The sequence below is a fragment of the Monodon monoceros genome, unplaced genomic scaffold, assembly GCF_005190385.1.
Source record: "Monodon monoceros isolate NGI ecotype Baffin Bay Population unplaced genomic scaffold, NGI_Narwhal_1 Super_Scaffold_15, whole genome shotgun sequence".
Classification (NCBI taxonomy): domain Eukaryota; kingdom Metazoa; phylum Chordata; class Mammalia; order Artiodactyla; family Monodontidae; genus Monodon; species Monodon monoceros.
In genome coordinates, this window is record NW_021703771.1 from 68,500,443 (window position 1) to 68,521,439 (window position 20,997).

The 20,997-nt window shown below is 38.6% G+C and overlaps 1 protein-coding gene across 8 annotated transcripts in view; it reads left to right on the forward strand.

Moving 5' to 3' along the window:
- Window positions 1-20,997, forward strand: part of UTRN (utrophin) — a 505,655-nt gene that overhangs the window by 144,744 nt on the left and 339,914 nt on the right. For all 8 annotated transcript variants that reach the window (XM_029224149.1, XM_029224150.1, XM_029224155.1 and 5 more), the window contains 5 exons: window positions 11,051-11,138; window positions 15,789-16,030; window positions 16,194-16,374; window positions 18,323-18,468; window positions 19,126-19,338. In XM_029224149.1, coding sequence (XP_029079982.1) covers window positions 11,051-11,138; window positions 15,789-16,030; window positions 16,194-16,374; window positions 18,323-18,468; window positions 19,126-19,338 — 870 coding nt within the window. The remainder of the gene's footprint in view (window positions 1-11,050; window positions 11,139-15,788; window positions 16,031-16,193; window positions 16,375-18,322; window positions 18,469-19,125; window positions 19,339-20,997) is intronic.

Genomic DNA, 20,997 nt, shown 5'->3' on the forward strand with positions numbered 1-20,997 from the left:
AGGAGTTTTGTTTTTGTTTTTTTAATTTGAAGGATAGTTGATATACAATATTTTATTAGTCACAGGTGTACAGCATCGTGATTCAATATTTTTATAGATTATACTCTATTTAAAGTTGTTATAAAATAATGGCTATACTTCCCTCTGCTGTCCAATATATTCTTGTAGCTTAAATCTTTTTTTTTTTTTTTTTTACATCTTTATTGGAGTATAATTGCTTTACAATGGTGTGTTAGTTTCTGCTTTATAACAAAGTGAATCAGTTATACATATACATATGTTCCCATATCTCTTCCCTCTTGCGTCGCCCACCCTCCCACCCTCCCTATCCTACCCCTCTAGGTGGTCACAAAGCACCGAGCTGATCTCCCTGTGCTATGCGGCTGCTTCCCACTAGCTATCTATTTTACGTTTGGTAGTGTATATATGTCCACACCACTCTCTTGCTTTGTCACAGCTTACCCTTCCCCCCGCCATATCCTCAAGTCCATTCTCTAGTAGGTCTGTGTCTATATTGCTGTCTTACCCCTAGGTTCTTCATATCATTTTTTTTTTCTTAAATTCCATATATATGTGTTAGCATACGGTATTTGTCTTTCTCTTTCTGACTTACTTCACTCTATATGACAGACTCTAGGTCCATCCACCTCATTACAAATAGCTCAATTTCCTTTCTTTTGATGGCTGAGTAATATTCCACTGTACATATGTGCCACATCTTTATCCATTCATCCGATGATGGACACTTAGGTCGTTTCCATCTCTGGGCTATTGTAAATAGAGCTGCAATGAACATTTTGGTACATGACTCTTTTTGAATGATGGTTTTCTCAGGGTATATGCCCAGTAGTGGGACTGCTGGGTCATATGGTAGTTCTATTTGTAGTTTTTTAAGGAACCTCCATACTGTTCTCCATAGTTTCTGTACCAATTCACATTCCCACCAGCAGTGCAAGAGTGTTCCCTTTTCTCCACACCCTCTCCAGCATTTATTGTTTCTTGATTTTTTGATGATGGCCATTCTGACTGGTGTGAGATGATATCTCATTGTAGTTTGATTTGAATTTCTCTAATGATTAGTGATGTTGAGCATTCTTTCATGTGTTTGTTGGCAGTCTGTATATCTTCTTTGGAGAAATGTCTATTTAGGTCTTCTGCCCATTTTTGGATTGGGTTGTTTGTTTTTTTGTTATTGAGCTGCATGAACTGCTTATAAATTTTGGAGATTAATCCTTTGTCAGTTCCTTCATTTGCAAATATTTTCTCCCATTCTGAGGGTTGTCTTTTGGTCTTGTTTATGGTTTCCTTTGCTGTCCAAAAGCTTTGAAGTTTCATTAGGTCTCATTTGTTTTCGTTTTTATTTCCATTTCTCTAGGAGGTGGGTCAAAAAGTATCTTGCTGTGATTTATGTCGTAGAGTGTTCTGCCTATGTTTTCCTCTAAGAGTTTGATAGTTTCTGGCCTTACATTTAGGTCTTTAATCCATTTTGAGCTTATTTTTGTGTATGGTGTTAGGGAGTGATCTAATTTCATACTTTTACATGTACCTGTCCAGTTTTCCCAGCACCACTTACTGAAGAGGCTGTCCTTTCTCCATTGTACATTCCTGCCTCCTTTATCAAAGATACGGTGACCATATGTGCATGGGTTTATCTCTGGGCTTTCTATCCTGTTCCATTGATCTATATTTCTGTTTTTGTGCCAGTACCATACTGTCTTGATTACTGTAGCTTTGTAGTATAGTCTGAAGTCAGGGAGCCTGATTCCTCCAGCTCCGTTTTTCGTTCTCAAGATTGCTTTGGCTATTCGGGGTCTTTTGTGTTTCCATACAAATTGTGAAATTTTTTGTTCTAGTTCTGTGAAAAATGCCAGTGGTTGTTTGATAGGGATTGCATTGAATCTGTAGATTGCTTTGGGTAGTAGAGTCATTTTCATAATGTTGATTCTTCCAATACAAGAACATGGTATACCTCTCCATGTGTTTGTATCATCTTTAATTTCTTTCATCTGTGTCTTATAATTTTCTGCATACAGGTCTTTTGTCTCCTTAGGTAGGTTTATTCCTAGGTATTTTATTCTTTTTGTTGCAGTGGTAAATGGGAGTGTTTTCTTGATTTCACTTTCAGATGTTTCAACATTAGTGTATAGGAATGCCAGAGATTTCTGTGCATTAATTTTGTATCCTGCTACTTTACTAAATTCATTGATTAGCTCTAGTAGTTTTCTGGTAGCATCTTTAGGATTCTCTACGTATAGTATCATGTCATCTGCAAACAGTGACAGCTTTACTTCTTCTTTTCCGATTTGGATTCCTTTTATTTCCTTTTCTTCTCTGATTGCTGTGGCTAAAACTTCCAAAACTATGTTGAATAAGAGTGGTGAGAGTAGGCAACCTTGTCTTGTTCCTGATCTTAGTGGAAATGCTTTCAGTTGTTCACCATTGAGGACGATGTTGGCTGTGGGTTTGTCATATATGGCCTTTATTATGTTGAGGAAAGTTCCCTCTATGCCTACTTTCTGCAGGGTTTTTATCATAAATGGGTGTTGAATTTTGTCAAAAGCTTTCTCTGCACCTATTGAGATGATCATATGGTTTTTCTCCTTCAATTTGTTAATATGGTGTATCATGTTGATTGATTTGTGTATATTGAAGAATCCTTGCATTCCTGGAATAAACCCCACTTGATCATGGTGTATGATCCTTTTAATGTGCTGTTGGATTCTGTTTGCTAGTATTTTGTTGAGGATTTTTGCATCTATGTTCATCAGTGATATTGGCCTGTAGTTTTCTTTCTTTGTGACATCCTTGTCTGGTTTTGGTATCAAGGTGATGGTGGCCTCGTAGAATGAGTTTGGGAGTGTTCCTCCCTCTGCTATATTTTGGAAGAGTTTGAGAAGGATAGGTGTTAGCTCTTCTCTAAATGTTTGATAGAAGTTGCCTGTGAAGCCATCTGGTCCTGGGCTTTTGCTTGTTGGAAGATTTTTAATCACAGTTTCAATTTCAGTGCTTGTGATTGGTCTGTTCATATTTTCTATTTCATCCTGATTCAGTCTTGGCACGTTGTGCATTTCAAAGAATTTGTCCATTTCTTCCAGGTTGTCCATTTTATTGGCATAGATTTGCTTGTAGTAATCTCTCATGATCTTTTGTATTTCTCCAGTGTCAGTTGTTACTTCTCCTTTTTCATTTCTAATTCTATTGATTTGAGTCTTCTCCCTTTTTTTCTTGATGAGTCTGGCTAGTGGTTTATCAATTTTGTTTATCTTCTCAAAGAACCAGGTTTTAGTTTTATTGATCTTTGCTATCATTTCCTTCATTTCTTTTTCATTTATTTCTGATCTGATTTTTATGATTTCTTTCCTTCTGCTAACTTTGGGGTTTTTTTGTTCTTCTTTCTCTCATTGCTTTAGGTGCAAGGTTAGGTTGTTTATTCGAGATGTTTCCTCTTTCTTAAGGTAGGATAGTATTGCTATAAACTTCCCTCTTAGAACTGCTTTTTCTGCATCCCATTGGTTTTGGGTCATCGTGTCTCCATCGTCATTTGCTTCTAGGTATTTTTTAATTTCCTCTTTGATTTCTTCAGTGATCACTTCGTTATTAAGTAGTGTATTGTTTAGCCTCCATGTGTTTGTATTTTTTACAGATCTTTTCCTGTAATTGATATCTAGTCTCATAGCGTTGTGGTCGGAAAAGATACTTGGTACAATTTCAATTTTCTTAAATTTACCAAGGCTTGATTTGTGACCCAAGACATGATCTATCCTGGAGAATGTTCCATCAGCACTTGAGAAAAATGTGTATTCTGTTGTTTTTGGATGGAATGTCCTATAAATATCAATTAAGTCCATCTTGTTTAATGTATCATTTACAGCTTGTGTTTCCTTATTTATTTTCATTTTGGATGATCTGTCCATTGGTGAAAGTGGGGTGTTAAAGTCCCCTACTATGATTGTGTTACTGTCGATTTCCCCTTTTATGGCTGTTAGTATTTGCCTTATGTATTGAGGTGCTCCTCTATTGGGTGCATAAATATTTACAATTGTTATATCTTCTTCTTGGATCGATCCCTTGATCATTATGTAGTCTCCTTCTTTGTCTCTTCTAATAGTCTTTATTTTAAAGTCTATTTTGTCTGATATGAGAATTGCTACTCCAGCTTTCTTTTGGTTTCCATTTGCATGGAATATGTTTTTCCATCCCCTCACTTTCAGTCTGTATGTGTCTCTAGGGTCTGAAGTGGGTCTCTTGTAGACAGCGTGTATATGGGTCTTTTTTTTGTATCCATTCAGCCAATCTGTGTCTTTTGGTGCGAGCATTTAGTCCATTTACATTTAAGGTAATTATCGATATGTATGTTCCTATTCCCATTTTCTTAATTATTTTGGGTTCGTTATTGTAGGCCTTTCCTTCTCTTGTGTTTCTTGCCTAGAGAAGTTCCTTTAGCATTGATGTAAAGCTGGTTTGGTGGTGCTGAACTCTCTCAGCTTTTGCTTGTCTGTAAAGGTTTTAATTTCTCCGTTAAATCTGAATGAGATCCTTGCTGGGTAGAGTAATCTTGGTTGCCGGTTTTTCTCCTTCATCACTTTAAATATGTCCTGCCAGTCCCTTCTGGCTTGCAGAGTTTGTGCTGAAAGATCAGCTGTTAACCTAATGGGGATTCCCTTGTGTGTTATTTGTTGTTTTTCCCTTGCTGCTTTTAATATGTTTTCTTTGTATTTAATTTTTGACAGTTTGATTAATATGTGTCTTGGCGTATTTCTCCTTGGATTTATCCTGTATGGGACTCTTTGTGCTTCCTGGACTTGATTGACTATCTCCTTTCCCATATTAGGGAAGTTTTCAACTATAATCTCTTCACATATTTTCTCAGTCCCTTTCTTTTTCTCTTCTTCTTCTGGAACCCGTATAATTCGAATGTTGGTGCGTTTAATGTTGTCCCAGAGGTCTCTGAGACTGTCCTCAGTTCTTTTCATTCTTTTTTCTTTACTCTGCTCTGCAGTAGTTATTTCCACTATTTTATCTTCCAGGTCACTTATCCGTTCTTCTGCCTCAGTTATTCTGCTATTGATCCCATCTAGAGTATTTTTAATTTCATTTATTGTTTTGTTCATCGTTGCTTGTTTGCTCTTTAGTTCTTCTAGGTCCTTGTTAAATGTTTCTTGCATTTTGTCTATTCTATTTCCAAGATTTTGGATCATCTTTACTATCATTATTCTGAATTCTTTTTCAGGTAGACTGCCTATTTCCTCTTCATTTGTTAGGTCTGGTGGGTTTTTATCTTGCTCCTTCATCTGCTGTGTGTCTTTCTGTCTTCTCATTTTGCTTATCTTACTGTGTTTGGGGTCTCCTTTTTGCAGGCCGCAGGCTCGTAGTTCCCGTTGTTTTTGGTGTCTGTCCCCACTGGCTAAGGTTGGTTCAGTGGGTTGTGTAGGCTTCCTGGTGGAGGGGACTAGTGCCTGTGTTCTGGTGGATGAGGCTGGATCTTGTCTTTCTGGTGGGCAGGTCCACGTCTGGTGGTGTGCTTTTGGTTAACTGTGGACTTATTATGATATTAGGTAGCCTCTCTGCTAATGGGTGGGGTTGTGTTCCTGTCTTGCTATTTGTTTGGCATAGGGTGTCCAACACTGTAGCTTGCTGGTCGTTGAGTGAAGCTGGGTGCTGGTGTTGAGACGGAGATCTGTAGGAGATTTTCGCCGTTTGATATTATGTGGAGCTGGGAGGTCTCTTGTGGACCAGTGTCCTGAAGTTGGCTCTCCCACCTCAGAGGCACAGCACTGACTCCTGGCTGTAGCACCAAGAGCCTTTCATCCACACAGCTCAGAATAAAAGGGAGAAGAAGTAGAAAGGAAAGAAAGAAAGCAAGAAAGGATGGAGGGAGGGAGGGTGGGAGGGAGGGAGGGAGGAAGGAAGGAAGGAGGGAAGGAAGGAAAGAAAGAAAGAAGGAAATAAAATAAAATAGTTATTAAAATAAAAAATATTAAGAAAAAAAATTTTTTTAAAAAGAAAAAACCAACAAAAAAAACCGGACGGATAGAACCCTAGGACAAATGGTGGAAGCAAAGCTATACGGACAAAATCTCACACAGAAGCATACACATACACACTCACAAAAAGAGGAAAAGGGGAAAAAATCATAAACCTTGCTCTCAAAAGTCTATTTCCTCAATTTGGGATAATTCGTTGTCTATTCATGTATTCCACAAATACAGGTACATCAAGTTGATTGTAGAGCTTTAATCCGCTGCTTCTGAGGCTTCTGGGAGGGATTTCCCTTTCTCTTTTTTGTTCTCACAGCTCCCCGGGCTCAGCTTTGGATTTGGCCCCGCGTCAGCCAAAGGCGTCTGTTCTTCTCTCAGACAGGACAGGGTTAAAGGAGCCGCTGATTCGAGGACTCTGGCTCACTCACGCCGTGGGGGAGGGAGGGGCAAGGAGTCGCGGCGATCCTGCGGCGGCAGAGGCCAATGTTGCACCAGCCAGAGGCGCGCCGTGCGTTCTCCCGGGGAAGTTGTCCCTGGATCCCGGGACCCTGGCAGTGGCGGGCTGCACAGCCTCCTGGGAGGGGCGGTGTGGTGAGTGACCTGTGCTCGCACACAGGCTTCTTGGTGGCGGCAGCAGCAGCCTTAGCGTCTCATGTCCGTGTCTGGGGTCCGCGCTTTTAGCCGCGGCTCGTGGCCATCTCTGGAGCTTCTTTAAGCGGCGCTCTTAATCCCCTCTCCTTGCGCACCAGGAAACAAAGAGGGAAGAAAAAGCCTCTTGCCTTTTCGGCAGGTCCAGACTTTTCCCCGGACTCCCTCCCGGCCAGCCGTGGTGCACTAACTCCCTTCCGGCTGTGTTCACGCCGCCAACCCCAGTCCTCTCCCTGCGCTCCGACTGAAGCCTGAGCCTCAGCTCCCAGCCCCACCCGCCCCGGCGGGTGAGCAGACAAGCCTCTCGGGCTGGTGAGTGCCGGTCGGCACTGATCCTCTGTGCCGGAATCTCTCCGCTTTGCCCTCCGCACGCCTGTTGCTGCGCTCTCCTCCGCGGCTTCGAAGCTCCCCCGCTCCGCCATCCGCGAAGGGGCTTCGTAGTGTGTGGAAGCCTTTCCTCCTGCACAGCTCCCTCCCACTGGTGCAGGTACCGTCCCTATCCTTTTGTCGCTGTTCTTTCTATTTTTCTGTTGCCCTACCCAGGTACGTGGGGGGGTTTGTTGCCTTTTGGGTGGTCTGAGGTCTTCTGCCAGCGTTCAGTCGGTGTTCTGTAGGAGTTGTTACACGTGTAGATGTATTTCTGGTGTATCTGTGGGGAGGAAGGTGATCTCCGCGTCTTACTCTTCGGCCATTTTCCCGTTGTCCGTCGAGGAGAAGTTTTTTTTCCTCCTTCCTTAACCGGTTAATTGAGATGTGCAGGAAGGGACACTTGCTAAGGTGATCCAGTTGTCATTACTAATTTTAGTTTCATTAGATCTATCTTAATCTGGTACCTAATAGTACATGTGTGTATGCTGAAAACGTTTTGCCTTCCGAATGCAAGAAACTGTTTCAAATCCCAAGATTTCTTCTATAAACATTCTTTTTAGAGGAGAGACGTATTTAAAACAAATAAACACTATAAAATGTATGGGATTGTAGCTCTGCTACTTTGTACCGCATGTGTGTTACTGTAAATTGCAACAGGAGATTGCAGTGATTTATGTCTTTGGGATTCATTAAGTCTCTGTACATCCTTGCATGAATTATTTAGGCACCTAGAGCAAGTCCGTATCACCATCTACATCAGCAATGGCGTTTATAAAGAGTTTGGAGAATGTTTAAAAATAAGACGTATGTGTAGATATCAATGATGTGAGTTAGAAAGTGATAGGTACTGAGGGAATTGAGAGGAGGCCAGGCTTGCAGCTGTCTCTATACACTGGTGAAGTCCAGAAGGCAAAGTGACAGTGAAGGAGGGGGCTTGGAGCTGGTCAGAAGGGCACACCAGGCAGGGGCGCCCATGAGCAGAGGCTCAGAGGGGGGCAAGCGTGTTGTGATGCTTGGAACAAATAATTCGTTTTGTTTTGTGCTAGGCGTATGTGTAAAAGCAGTAGAGAGTTAAGGCTGGAGAGGTGGTTTAGGACCAGACCCTGGCTGACTTTGAATGTTTGGGTGAGAAGCTGAGACTGATGTTTGCCTTATCATTCCACTGTAACTGTTTTTATTTAGGGGTCACCATTGATGACTGCTTTCAAAATCCAAAGGATAGATTTCTATTCTCATCAGACTTCCTTTCTTTGCAGCATTTGCCACTGTTTACCTTCCCTTTTTACATGTCATTTAAAAAGGATATTGTTTTAAACTTAAAATGCTAGCAACTAGAACTCAATAATATAGGTAAAGGCAATCGTTTACTTATAACCAAACAGTTTGTTTTTTATAGGAATCCACAAATAGTCTAAAATTAGAAAATCTATTAATATACAGCATTAGTAGGTTTAAATTCAAATCAAATAAATTTTAAAAGATAATCATCTCAATAGTAGTACATCTTCTTAACATAGCTTTAAGATGTCCAGTTCAAACCATCAGCCAACATTTTACTTAACAGTGAACTATTAAAATAATTCTCATTAAAACACACATTTATGAAATTACTGTTATTATTTAATGTTATTGTTACTAATAATATCATCTCACTCTTGATGAGTTTTAAGATATAAATTTGATTATACAGCTCCAGCGCTTGCAATTAATTAATGACTTGCCATTGCTGTGGGGAAAAAATGTAAAGGCCACAGTGCCCTTACAAGGCACTTCCAGACAGCTCTCTTCCCTACCTCTAAGCAGAAACTCTGCACCTCTCATTCACTCGTCAGAGCTCCAGCCCTCCTGACTCCTACGCTTTTCTCAATATCCTGCCTTCCCCATGTGTGGCTTTCCGGGCTCCGAATAGCCCTTTATTGAGCCTTTGCTGTGTGGCTGAAATGCCTCCTACTTCAGAAAGCCTCCTTTAGCCTCATTAGGCAGATTCCATATTGCTTTGGCCATACTTCTGTGAAAGCCCTTATTGCATTTATGTCATTATTTGTTTATATGCCTGCTGCCACTGCTTAGAAAGTGTGGATGATTTTCCCTTGAAACCTGTATTTTCAGCACTCTATAAAGTTCTTGGCTTATGGAAGGAGACCATGATGACTGTGGACAGGGGGGAATGTGGAAGCACTGTTATCAGAGCCCCCTGCACAGGGGATCAAGAGAGCCAGGCATGAGGACTATGTTCCATCATTTCATATGCTTCTGAAAGACTGGTAGATGATATTAATGATCATTCAACAACCCAATTCTCAAAGGCAGTAAAGTGGCAGAGAATTTGGAAGCTACAGTGATCTTTATGGAACAAGTCCCACAAAACACTGATAAGTTAAATTCCATCCTGTGATCTAGGAACAATTTTACTTCCAGAAATTGTTACTATAATATTTGAGGGGATAAAAGTAACAATTGTGTATGTTTATGTAAGTCATGATTGGCAGTTCCTGTGTTTTTCCTTTATTTATAAGTTCGTTTATTTTGTTGCTTTAGACAAGAAGTAGTAGATGCCAAAGATCTGAGAAAAATGTACAATAAAGAAAATTTAACCATTGCTTTAATTGCTAATTTTTCTTGCAAATTTGGGAAATATCAACTTAATTTTATTTTAGTGAAAGAATAACTTGTTCCAACTGATGCAATACCTGGCTGGAGAATCCCTAGTCTAATCTACCACCATCATAAAAAAAAGTAGCCAAAAATCAGTTTGTATAAAGCAGGTAATATTTTTTCTCCAGTTTGACGGTGACTTTTTACATCGATAGTTAGTTTAACAAAGATTAGTGGTGTTTCGTAGAATCTCTTGTTCTTTCTTGATCTTTGACTATAAAAATGGTTGTTTTACTTGGTCACATTAAGGTTTGTGTGGATCAAAATAGGAGAGTTAAATTTATTTGATAGTGCTTACATTCATAGACCCTAGAAGTGGGATTCTTCTCTAGGTTGTCTGGTTGAAGTAATATGGGTTGCCTGGATGCTTTGATTGTGCTATTTTGGACACTATTTGAGTGGCTAGATAATTATCAAATGCAGAAATTTCAAATACTGACTGTGTATACAACACGTGTGTGTGTATGTGTGTCCATGATTTTGCTCAGCCCTTTCTAACTAATTCTGGAAGACCTTGTCTTCCCCTGTCTCTGAGATACAGGGACATTGAGAATATAAAATCGTAGAGACATAAATATTAAAATTAAGAGCCATTCTGTGAATATAAAGGATAAAATACTTTGCTTTGGGTCCTAAAGCATATTGTTATTGTTAGAAAATTAGGTACGAATTATGCTGGTAGTTGAAGTTTGTGTTAGACCCTACACTTAGTGTAACACCAACAAATGATATTGGGCTCAAATTATTTCTGCCTTTCGTATTAATTAATTTATTTTTGTTTGGTGCTCTCTGTCTTCATAGTGCATTCAGTTCATTTCAGTCAAACTGTTATTTTTATGGTGTGGAGTATACTGAGGCCATGTATGTGAATAAATATTCTGGATCTAAAATACTAATTTTAATTACCTCCTCCTGATAGGAACTCATGTATGTAGTGTAAAATTTTTTCTTCTTATAAAAGAAACCAGGGACTTCCCTGGCATTCCAGTGGTTAGGACTTCGCCTTCCAATGCAGAAGGTGTGGGTTCGATCCCTGGTCGGGGAGCTAAGATCCCACATGCCTCGTGGCCAAAAAACCGAAACATAAAACAGGGGCGGTATTGTAACAAATTCAGTAAAGACTTTTAAAGATTTTTGTTTTGCTGTAGAGCATTTTTAAGGAAACCAAAATTTTATATTGTTTGTTTGAATTTACCTTTTGAAATTTAATCATCTCTAGCGTTCTGGAGGGCAGCTTGAAATGGCATAGCTTTATCTTGGTATTTTCTTAGGTAAACTTTGACTGTAACTCCCACCTAAGAGAGTGTGGGAGGGACATCAAATATAAAAACTTCAGTAAGCATTAATACTATATTGAGAAGAAAGTCTGTACTATTCTTATATTGGGACTTTATTTTCAGGGATTAGAAAAGGAGCAGATGGAAAGAAGTTCCAGACTCGATGAATTAAACCAAACTGGACAAGTCCTTTTGGAGCAAATGGGAAAAGGTGAGAACCTTGATTTTTTTTTTTTTTTTTTTTTTAATATCAATACTTTGCCAGACATGTGGGAGTCAATTCTTAAAGCTACAACATCCAAGTGCCCCATTACTCTGTTATAGTAGTTGATGATCTTTAGGAACAAAATAAGCTAAACCAAGGAAACCAGGTTTGGTACAGCAGTCGTGAAAGTCAAATGAAAACAGATAATTTCATTTTTTATAAACATTTCTGTGCTACAAGAGAAGTCACAGAACTTAATTCACATGCATTAGGTAGAAAGGTCCTACCAGACTTCACCGTGCTGGAATTTTTTGATGAAACTAGTTTGAGAAAACCAGTGATGTAATTATTCAAACATCTGTTTTACTGAAGAATTTGATGTGCTTTTCTAACTGAACTGAATCATATATCTGCATTCTTACATAAGCAGACTCTGGGCAAATTACACTCTGTAAAGAAACTTCTTCTACATTAATTATCCATGGCCTAGGATTTATTTCAAATGTATTGAAGAGAAGGAAAGGCCGGGAGAATCACCCAGTTGTGCTTTCATTTCGGTTCAACATTTCTGGTTTTAAAGCAGTAGTAGGATTACTGCTAACCACATGTAGAGAAGTAAAATACAGTACTGTAAAATTAGAATAATGGATAAAGTGGAATGACAGTGGGAAATGTTAAAAACCACTTTTACTCTCATTAACAAAAGGCAGACACTCCCCAAAAATGAGAAAATTAAACTGGACATACAGACCCTATTCAGACCAGTGTCCCAAATTCTAAGCTTCCCACCCCATCCTAAAAATTTTTAATAACAGATTTTTTTAAATAAATGAATCTCTGCACTCTGATTCTGCCACACCCACTAAAAGCTGACACAGACATGAATTTAATTCAGTTCATAAACTCATGAAATTACCCCACATCACCCAGATAAAGTCTGGTTTCCAAGCTACAGTGTCGATGTAGAAGTGAAGAATCTATGATTGTAACTAACATAAATTTAACACACTATTTATTGTAATTATTGAAGTATCTCAAGGGAAATTATATTCTCGCTCTGTCTCTAGGTCCCTTCAAATAAATACTTGAAAAAGTAATCTCCAAATGGGGTGTCCACACCCAGTAGTAAGACACCTAGCTAGGATGGAGTTTGAATGAAAATACTATTCTGTTTGGAAGGAAAGAAGGAGGAAGGGAAGAAAGGGTGGGAGGGAGAGAGGGAGGAAGGAAGGAAGAAATTAAGCTGTACAAATGATCTATGACAGTGGTACATTGATCTATGACAGTGGTACATTTCCATAATTTCTAAATAGATGAACATATACTGGGCATGTACATACTTTTGTGTATGTATGTGTGTGTGACCTCAGTATATATACAAAATAAATCAACATATTTTTCAAAAGGCAGAGGGAAAAATAATCCAAGCTTTTTTTAAAATGTGGTTTTCTGGGTTGGAGGAGGGTGATTGATCCATTAGGGACTCTAGGAAACTTTCTGAAGAGGTGGAAATATTCTATGTATTGATAAGTGTGTGTAGGTTTCTCAGAACAGCACAGTTCATGTATTTCAATGTAAGTAAATTTTACTTTAAGAAATGTGAAAATAATAATAATGATTAAATGGGTGAGGAGTGAGTAGGGGTATATAGATAATTCAAGAATGGTAGAATGTCATTAATTACTGAAGCTGGGTAATTGGTACAGGATGTTCATTCTAGTGTTCTATTTATTTGTATATATTTCCATTTTCTATCATAAAAAGTCAAAAAATATAAAGATTAAAAGCTACATTTTAGAAGATTCTTGTCAAACTAATATTCCTAATTCTGCCGTGGGTGTCTGTGGCTTTTGTCAAGGAGAGTTTCAGCAGACCTCCAAAGCACTTATTGTTGGAGTAAGGAATAGGGTTTATAAGAAAAGCCTTTCAAAGCAAGGCGAGAAAAAGAATCATATGTAAAACTGCTTGGCAAAAATATTAATCTTTACATTCCCCTGAGCCACTGGGTCTGTGGGGGAAAAAAGTTCTTTAATGCAGGTAAAAATTTCAAATATAAATAACACCTTATCGGGCTTCCCTGGTGGCGCAGTGGTTGAGAGTCCGCCTGCCGATGCAGGGGACACAGGTTCGTGCCCCGGTCTGGGAAGATCCCACGTGCCACGGAGCGGCTGGGCCCGTGAGCCATGGCCGCTGAGCCTGCGCGTCCGGAGCCTGTGCTCCGCAACGGGAGAGGCCACAACAGTGAGAGGCCTGCGTACCGCAAAAAAAAAAAAAAAAAATTCAAATAATCTCAATGAATTTACCTTAATGTAACTACATTTCCCCAATGCTGCCGAAGTAAAATTTTCTTTTACCACCTCCCTCCAAAAAGAATTCCCAGTATATCAACATATAAGCCTATGGAATTTGATGATGATCCTATGTTTTGTAAACATTTCCCTTGATTTTAATAGTGATAGATTGAAAAGCTAAAGTCAAGTGAGAGTGACGGGAATATGTTATACGTTATCCCTTCTAGAAAATTAATAAAAGGATGGGATATTGATTTTGGCTTTTGATTAGTCATCTAAGAGTTGGATGTCCTGTAGAAACAGAAAAAGCTACAACTTTGGATCTCTGGGAATAAAACAATTATTTTAAAAGACAATATACAGTTTTCCTTTTTTAAGATGTAAATTGTGCTTTATTTATTACTTGACACTGGTCCAAACTATATCAGGCTTAGAGGAGGGAGATTTAAATTTTGAGAATTGGTTTGAAAGTGTAAATGGATACTGAAATATTGTCAGTGAATTAAAAAAAACTATGGAAGAAGTTTCTTCAGCTTCCCTAGTACCTAAAATGAGTACCTCTTACCTATTTTCTGGATTAGTGGTGATAATTTTCCATCTCAAAATTTTATTTGCCAGCTTAATTTTCTTTCTTGTTAATCATAAATTGTCCTGACATGTAAATGAAGTGGCTGATATTATTCCTTTGCCCACTTAAAATAGAAATGACCTGGCAGGCGCACAGCCTAGATCTCCATTGCTCAGATTGTCAGAAAAGTGGTAATTTAGGACTTCCCTGGTGGTGCAGTGGTTAAGAATCTGCCTGCCAATGCAGGGGACACAGGTTCGAGCCCTGGTCCAGGAAGATCCCACATGCTGCGGAGCAACTAAGCCTGGGCGCCGCAACTACTGAGCCTGTGCTCTAGAGCCCGTGCACCACAAATACTGAGCCTGCGTGCCACAACTACTGAAGCCCACGCGCCTAGAGCCCGTGCTGTGCAACAAGAGAAGCCACCGCAATGAGAAGCCAGCGCACTGCAACGAAGAGTAGCCCCTGCCCGCCACAACTAGAGAAAGCCCATGTGCAGCAACAAAGACCCAACGCAGCCAAAAATAAATAAATTAGTTAATTAAAAAAAAAAAGGAAAGTGGTAATTTAGTTAGTTTATGACCTCCATTAACAGGGATAATTGAACTTGGACTGCGGTGTGAATGTTTTGTCTAGGTGTAATATTCTATTACTTGTGTGATGGTGGACGGTTTACTTCAGCAATTGACATGGGTGATATATTCAGATTATGTAATGTCACGTTTGCATTTCTAATTTTCAGTGGACACGGTGTGTTACAGAAATTTTCAAAATTTGCATCATCTGTGGATCCTAAGTGACCTTTTGTTTTACATGCCTTTTTTTTCCCTTTAGAGCTCTCGTTACCCTGGATTTTGATTACATATATTTACAAAGTTTTATTGCTTCTGCTCTAATAATAAAGATGTTAAACCCATTTTTTCAACGTGCATGCTTTCTTCAGGACATCGATTCCTTTGTAGATTTCCCATACCTTTTCATAGTAATTTTCAGTGATTCAATGGTATTTTATATTAAGAGAAGGACTATGATAAAACCTATTATTATATGTAACTTATTTCTATGAACATTCTCTGCCTCTCAAAAATATGAGACAAAATTATGAGATGACAATAATAAACATAATGGCATTTTGTTTCCTGATGTGTTTCTAAAGTAGATAATCTTAGCACTTTGATCTTTTGACATTCACTGGTCTGTGTGTAGCATTCCCAGTAGGCTTGCTGATGCTTCTTGGGCCTGGCTACTGGTGTAGTATTCCTGCACTCACCAGATTGCTCCCAGCACTAGGAGTTCCAGCCATTCGTTTTGCAATTCCTATGACCTGTGGTTTGATCACAAGTCTCAAGCTGCCTCCTCCTTTTTCTAGCCAAGCTGTTTTTCTTGATGACAGAGGGTCTACCTTCTGACGTCAGAGCCCCAGACAAGTCCAGACAGTTCATTTTATTCCTCGTGCTCAGACTGGAAACTAGTAGAACAGTAGGTTGCCAAGGATGGAGACACATGTTCTGTAGAAAAGGCAGTGGCTGACACTCGACTGATGTGCTTTTTGTGTTGGCCATCCCCCTCCTGACCTGCTATTTTAAGCTCCCCCTCTCCCGTTTTTATCAAGGAATTAAACATAGTTATTTTTAAGTGCATCATTACAATGTTGTTGTGTTAAAAGGGACTTAAGGGAGTGATCATTGTGTATGACGTTGCCTCATTATTTTGAATAGGTTAGAATGTTTATAACAAATCCAAAACAAGTTTTGTAATAATTTATGAAGTGTCTGCTTATTTTTCATGTCTGCGTAGAAGGTCTTCCTACTGAAGAAATAAAAAATGTTCTGGAGAAGATATTATCAGAATGGAAGAATATATCCCAGCATTTGGAAGATCTAGCAAGAAAGATTCAGCTACAGGAAGATATAAATGCTTTTTTTAAGCACCTTGATGAGCTTGAAAAGACCATAAAGACAAAAGAGGAGTGGGTAAAACACACGCCCTTTTCAGAATCTCCCCAGCAGTCCTTGCCAAGCTTGAAGGATTCCTGTCAGGTAAAGACACAACCATCCAGAACATGAAAGATTTCTATGTCCAGTCCTGTATTTAAAGAAGATGCTCCTTGTATCATGAACTTTAGGTTAATTCTGCTCTGATTAACTTTCTGTGAGGATGTTCATCTTCAGCGAATCATGTGGTCATATTTTCTCTTCATAGCAAGAATTAACAGACCTCCGTAGCCACCACCCCAAAATTGAAATGCTGCGTGCAAGCTGCTCAGCCCTGAAGTCTCAGCCTTCTGCCCCAGATTTTGTTCAGCGGGATTTTGAGAGCTTTGTGGGCCGTTACCAAGCTGTGCAACAGGATTTAGAGGAGCGTCACCAACAGCTCGAGAACGGTAAACCCATTCTGTTGGGTTTTTTTATTAGACAAGTCCACCATCTCCTTTCTCAGTTTGCCTTAGCTTAAAAATTACTCCCAATATTTAGACCTTTAGTACACTTGCTTGTTTTGCACCAGCCTCAGTCTGTTTTCCTCTGTGCCTGGTACTGTTCCAGTTCTTAAAGTATGCTCAGACTATTTCCTAGATTCACCCTTGTTTGTAAAAATGCAGACAGCTTTCATGTGCTGTTAAAATTGGGTTAATAGGACATGATGATTTTTAAAGAGTTTTTTTAGGGATGTTGTTTCTCCTTTTCACTGATGGAGGCCAGCTGATAGTCATTACTAGCAGGCCTAAAAAGAATGATCACTTGCTTCTGTTTGCTCAAAATGGTTAAAGTTTTAGCAATGCCATCTCCTCTTTTCAAAGAAATTGTGTTCCTCTTTCAAAGTCTGAAAAATTTTCAAGAGTTTTTACTTCTGAAATAAGCCTGGTTTGGGAAAGTTAACTGTTAAAGGTTTTGAAAGCTCATCCCTCATATATTATATTTTTTTCTCCTTGGCTTTTAAGTCAGGAATTGTGCTGTATTATGTAACATTATGGGGAGTACATGCTAAACAGCTACACACTTAACCATACCCTTCCTTGCAGCAATCGTAGGTTATGTAATGACTTGTAAGACTCTGTATGTGCATGGTAAGCAAATGTATCATGTTTCCTTTCTTCTGGAAAAGCATTTGGCCACCATACTCTTTGTTTATTGAATTCAGTTAACTTAGACTGTGAAGCGTTTGAGAGTACCTCCTTTTCAATTTGCTGTTACAAAATATGCTTTCATTTTTGACAAGGCAGTTTAAACATTCAGTTTCTTAACTTTAAAACAATTGGTAAATTTTTTTTTTGCTGTTTTTAATTGTGGTAAAATATACATAACATAAAATTTACCATTTTAACCATTTTAAAGTGTAGAGTTCAGTAGTGGAAAATACATTCATATCGTTGTACACCCCATCCCCAGAACTTTTTTGTCTTGTAAAACCGAAACTCTGTACCCGTTAAACAGCAGCTCTTCATTCCTTCCTCCCTCCAGCCCCTGGCAACCACCATTCTACTTTCTGTTTCTATGAGTTTGACTAGTCTGTATACCTCACCTAAGTGGGATCATACATTTTTTGTTTTTTTGTGACTGGCTTTTTTCACTTATCCTCAAAGTTCTTTTGTGTGGGTTGCATGTGTTGGAATTTCCTTCCTTTTTAAGGCTGAGTAGTATTCCATTGTATGTGTACACCATATTTTGTTTGTCCATTCATTTGTAGATGGGCATTTGGGTTGTTTCCACCCTTTGGCTGTTGTGACTTTTGCTGCTACTTGGTTTCACCTCTTTGTGCTTCAAATGAGCTGGCTTCCTCTCCACACAAGTGTTGCTTGTCTGTAAACTTGACATCAGTGGCTGAAGTAGACATCACTCCAGCTGCCTTGTGCAGCCGTTATTTCTCAGGGTACCTGTGCGACCTGGCTGTGGTGTTCAGCGTAATGTCCACCCCTCTGTGGGTAGCAGTTTGTCTACACGCCTGAACTTAGAGGAAGACTGGTTGAGGGGATCTTTGTCTCCTTTTATTCTTTGTGTCGCTACTGGGGAAAAGGAGATTATATGAGACAATAGGAACATTGTAGTACCATCTGCAGAGAGTCATTTCATCATGATGAAATGAAGAAAAATGATGATGGGTTACTTAATATTTCAAACATCAACATCCGCAGGAATGAAGTCACTATATGACTCTCAGAAATGCCAATGCAGTGATTTATTGTGTCTCTAACAGAGTCCCTTTTTAATCTTAATTACAGAGTTTAACTTCTTATGTATTAGAATTCACTTATTAAATAGGAAGATTAACAGTATGTATAACAATATTAGTTTCCTGCCATTATTTTCTCAAAGTAAGTATTTTTCAATAAGCAGAACTGAAGAGCCGACCTGGACGTGTGTATTTGGAAACATTGAAAACGCTGACAGATCTGCTAAATGATTCCGAAAATAAGGCCCAGACGTCTTTGAATGTCTTGAATGATCTTGCAAAGGTGGAGAAGGCCCTGCAGGAAGAAAAGGTAATATATATTATAGGACCTAAGACCTATAGACCTAAGAAGTTTAGGCTCATTTCTAATATCTCATATTTTGAAATATTTTTTCAGCTATTTAAAAAATATATCAGTTTTGGTCAAAATTAGTCAAAAATTTCTTATATTTCTTGTAGTTTGAAGGTTAATCACTATAATGTAGGACCTCAGCTAAAAGATAGTTATTAAATATTTTTAATAGAATAAAAGCATCTTTTCTCTTTCTGTTGTGACTAGCTTAAAATTCTCAACCATGTAAAGTATCTTTAATGAAATGAAGACAATCGATTGTGTTGTTGTTTTACTGTATTGAATGAAAATGCTTCCCTGGTCATTTAAGATATGTGCCTCTGCACTATTTCATCAGATGCAACAGATCCACCATGGAGCCCAGCACACGGGGCCCTCACTGGGCCTGTTGTTCCGCTGGTTTTTAGTGCAGAGGATACATTGTGTCTAAATGACACACAACTCATGTAACTGTGACTTTTTTGATTACACTTATTCTTTTTTCATGAGTTTTTCACAATTCTTTTTTGATCAAATTCTTTTAAAAAAGTGACTTTGACTGTTTATAGCCAGTATTATTACATCTGTACAGACAAATTATTGTGTGTATTTTTAATCTTGAAAACTGTTTTCCAGGCCGTTGATGAAATCCTAGAGAATCAAAAACCTATACTGCATAAACTTGCAGAAGAAACAAAGGCTTTGGAGAAAAATGTTTCTCCAGATGTAGAAAAACTGTATAAGCAAGAATTTGATGATGTTCAAGGAAAGTGGAACAGAATAAAGGTCAAGGTTTCCAAAGATCTGCATTTGCTTGAAGAAATTACCCCCAAACTCAGAACTTTTGAGGTAAATCTAAAGGTGTTTAGGAGTTTAAGTTTATTACAGAGTAAAATAGTAACTATCAGTAACTAACTATTATTTGAGTATTTTGCATTCTTTCTGGCCCCATTTATAAGTAAACTTAAGTTTATTTCGTACTTAAGTTGGCATGTATAAATCCCAACCAAAGACATACTTTTAATGTGCTGGGGAACACATTTATCTCCTTTGGCCTTGCAAAAAGGCTTCTTGGTAGAGGTCAACTGGATGGAGAGTTCCAGAGGAAAGGGTAAATGTGAGGATGTAGGAGAAAGTGGTCAAAGTCCATGTCAGATGGGATAGTCAGAATTTTAACATTTCACCTGTGAGGAAGATGGAGAAGTGAAGTAGTGAAGTTTCCAAATCACCTGGTTTTCTAATAGAAAAGGTCTGGATGAAGAATGAGCCAATCGCACCCTCTTCCCTACCCCCCCCCCCCCCCAGTGCCTTTTACCTTGGTCTTTTGTGGGGTTTTTTCCTCCACTGATGTATCCCAGGGTATACTTTTCGTACAGTGCCTGGCACAGAGAAGGCACTCAATAATATTTTTCAGTGAATAAAATGAGGTTAGTAATAGGAGATTTAGATTTGGGGATATATATATGTGTGTGTATATGTATATATTATATATTTGGATTTGAAGATTTTACATATATATATATATATATATATATTTGGATTTAGATCCCAAGAGAATATATATGAGATTAAATTTATGAATATATGAGACAAAATTTATGAAAATTACGTTTTAAAAATCAAAATCAGAGAACATGTGGTAGAAGCTGGTAGACTATACAGATCAGTGTGAAGAGATCCAGAAAGACCAGCAAGTGTGGCGATCACTGAACTTTGAGGGAAGCTCTTTGACACAGGAGTCAATGGGCAATTCCAATTCATGACCAGGAGAATAAAGATGGCAAGAGCTGTGTGTGTGTGTGTGTGTGTGTGTGTGTGTGTGTGTGTGTGGTGGTAGTGGAAGGAAGTGGTTTTCTCTAAGTTTAAGCTGCAGTTTTACAGTGAGATCTCATTAGAACAAACCATTAATTTTGAAGAGGAGGGTGTTTTTTTGTGGTTCTGTATTTCTGGCTCATTTAATTTTGTGAGTGGATCCACTTCCCCTTGTCTGTCTTCAATTGTAATTCTTTCCAACTTTAAAAACCCAAATTACCCTTATTCATAATTTAAAATTTTTGGTTATGATCCAAGCATTGGATTGTCAGTGGTTCTCAACCAGGGGTCATTTTCCTCCCAGAAGGACATTTATTAATGTTTGGAGACATTTTTGGTTGTCACACCTGTGGGGAAGGGAGGGTGCTATTGGCACCTTAGTGGGTAGAGGCCAAGGTTACAGCGAATGCACAGGAAAACCGCCACAATGGAGGAATTTTCTAGCCCAAATGTCAGTAGTGCCGAGGTTGAGCAATGCTGGATTAAGTATTTCCCACACAGCTCATGTAGACTTTTTGGATTATACTTACTCTTTTTTCATGAGTTTTTCACAGTTCTTTTTTGATCGAATTCAAAGATCATTGCTTTGTTTTCATATTTAAATCTGAAATGTAGTTCGGGAAATTTACAGGTGAAGATTAATCTAATGGTTAATCTCCTTTGACTCCTAAAAGTGTATTTATTTTAGGGTTAGCT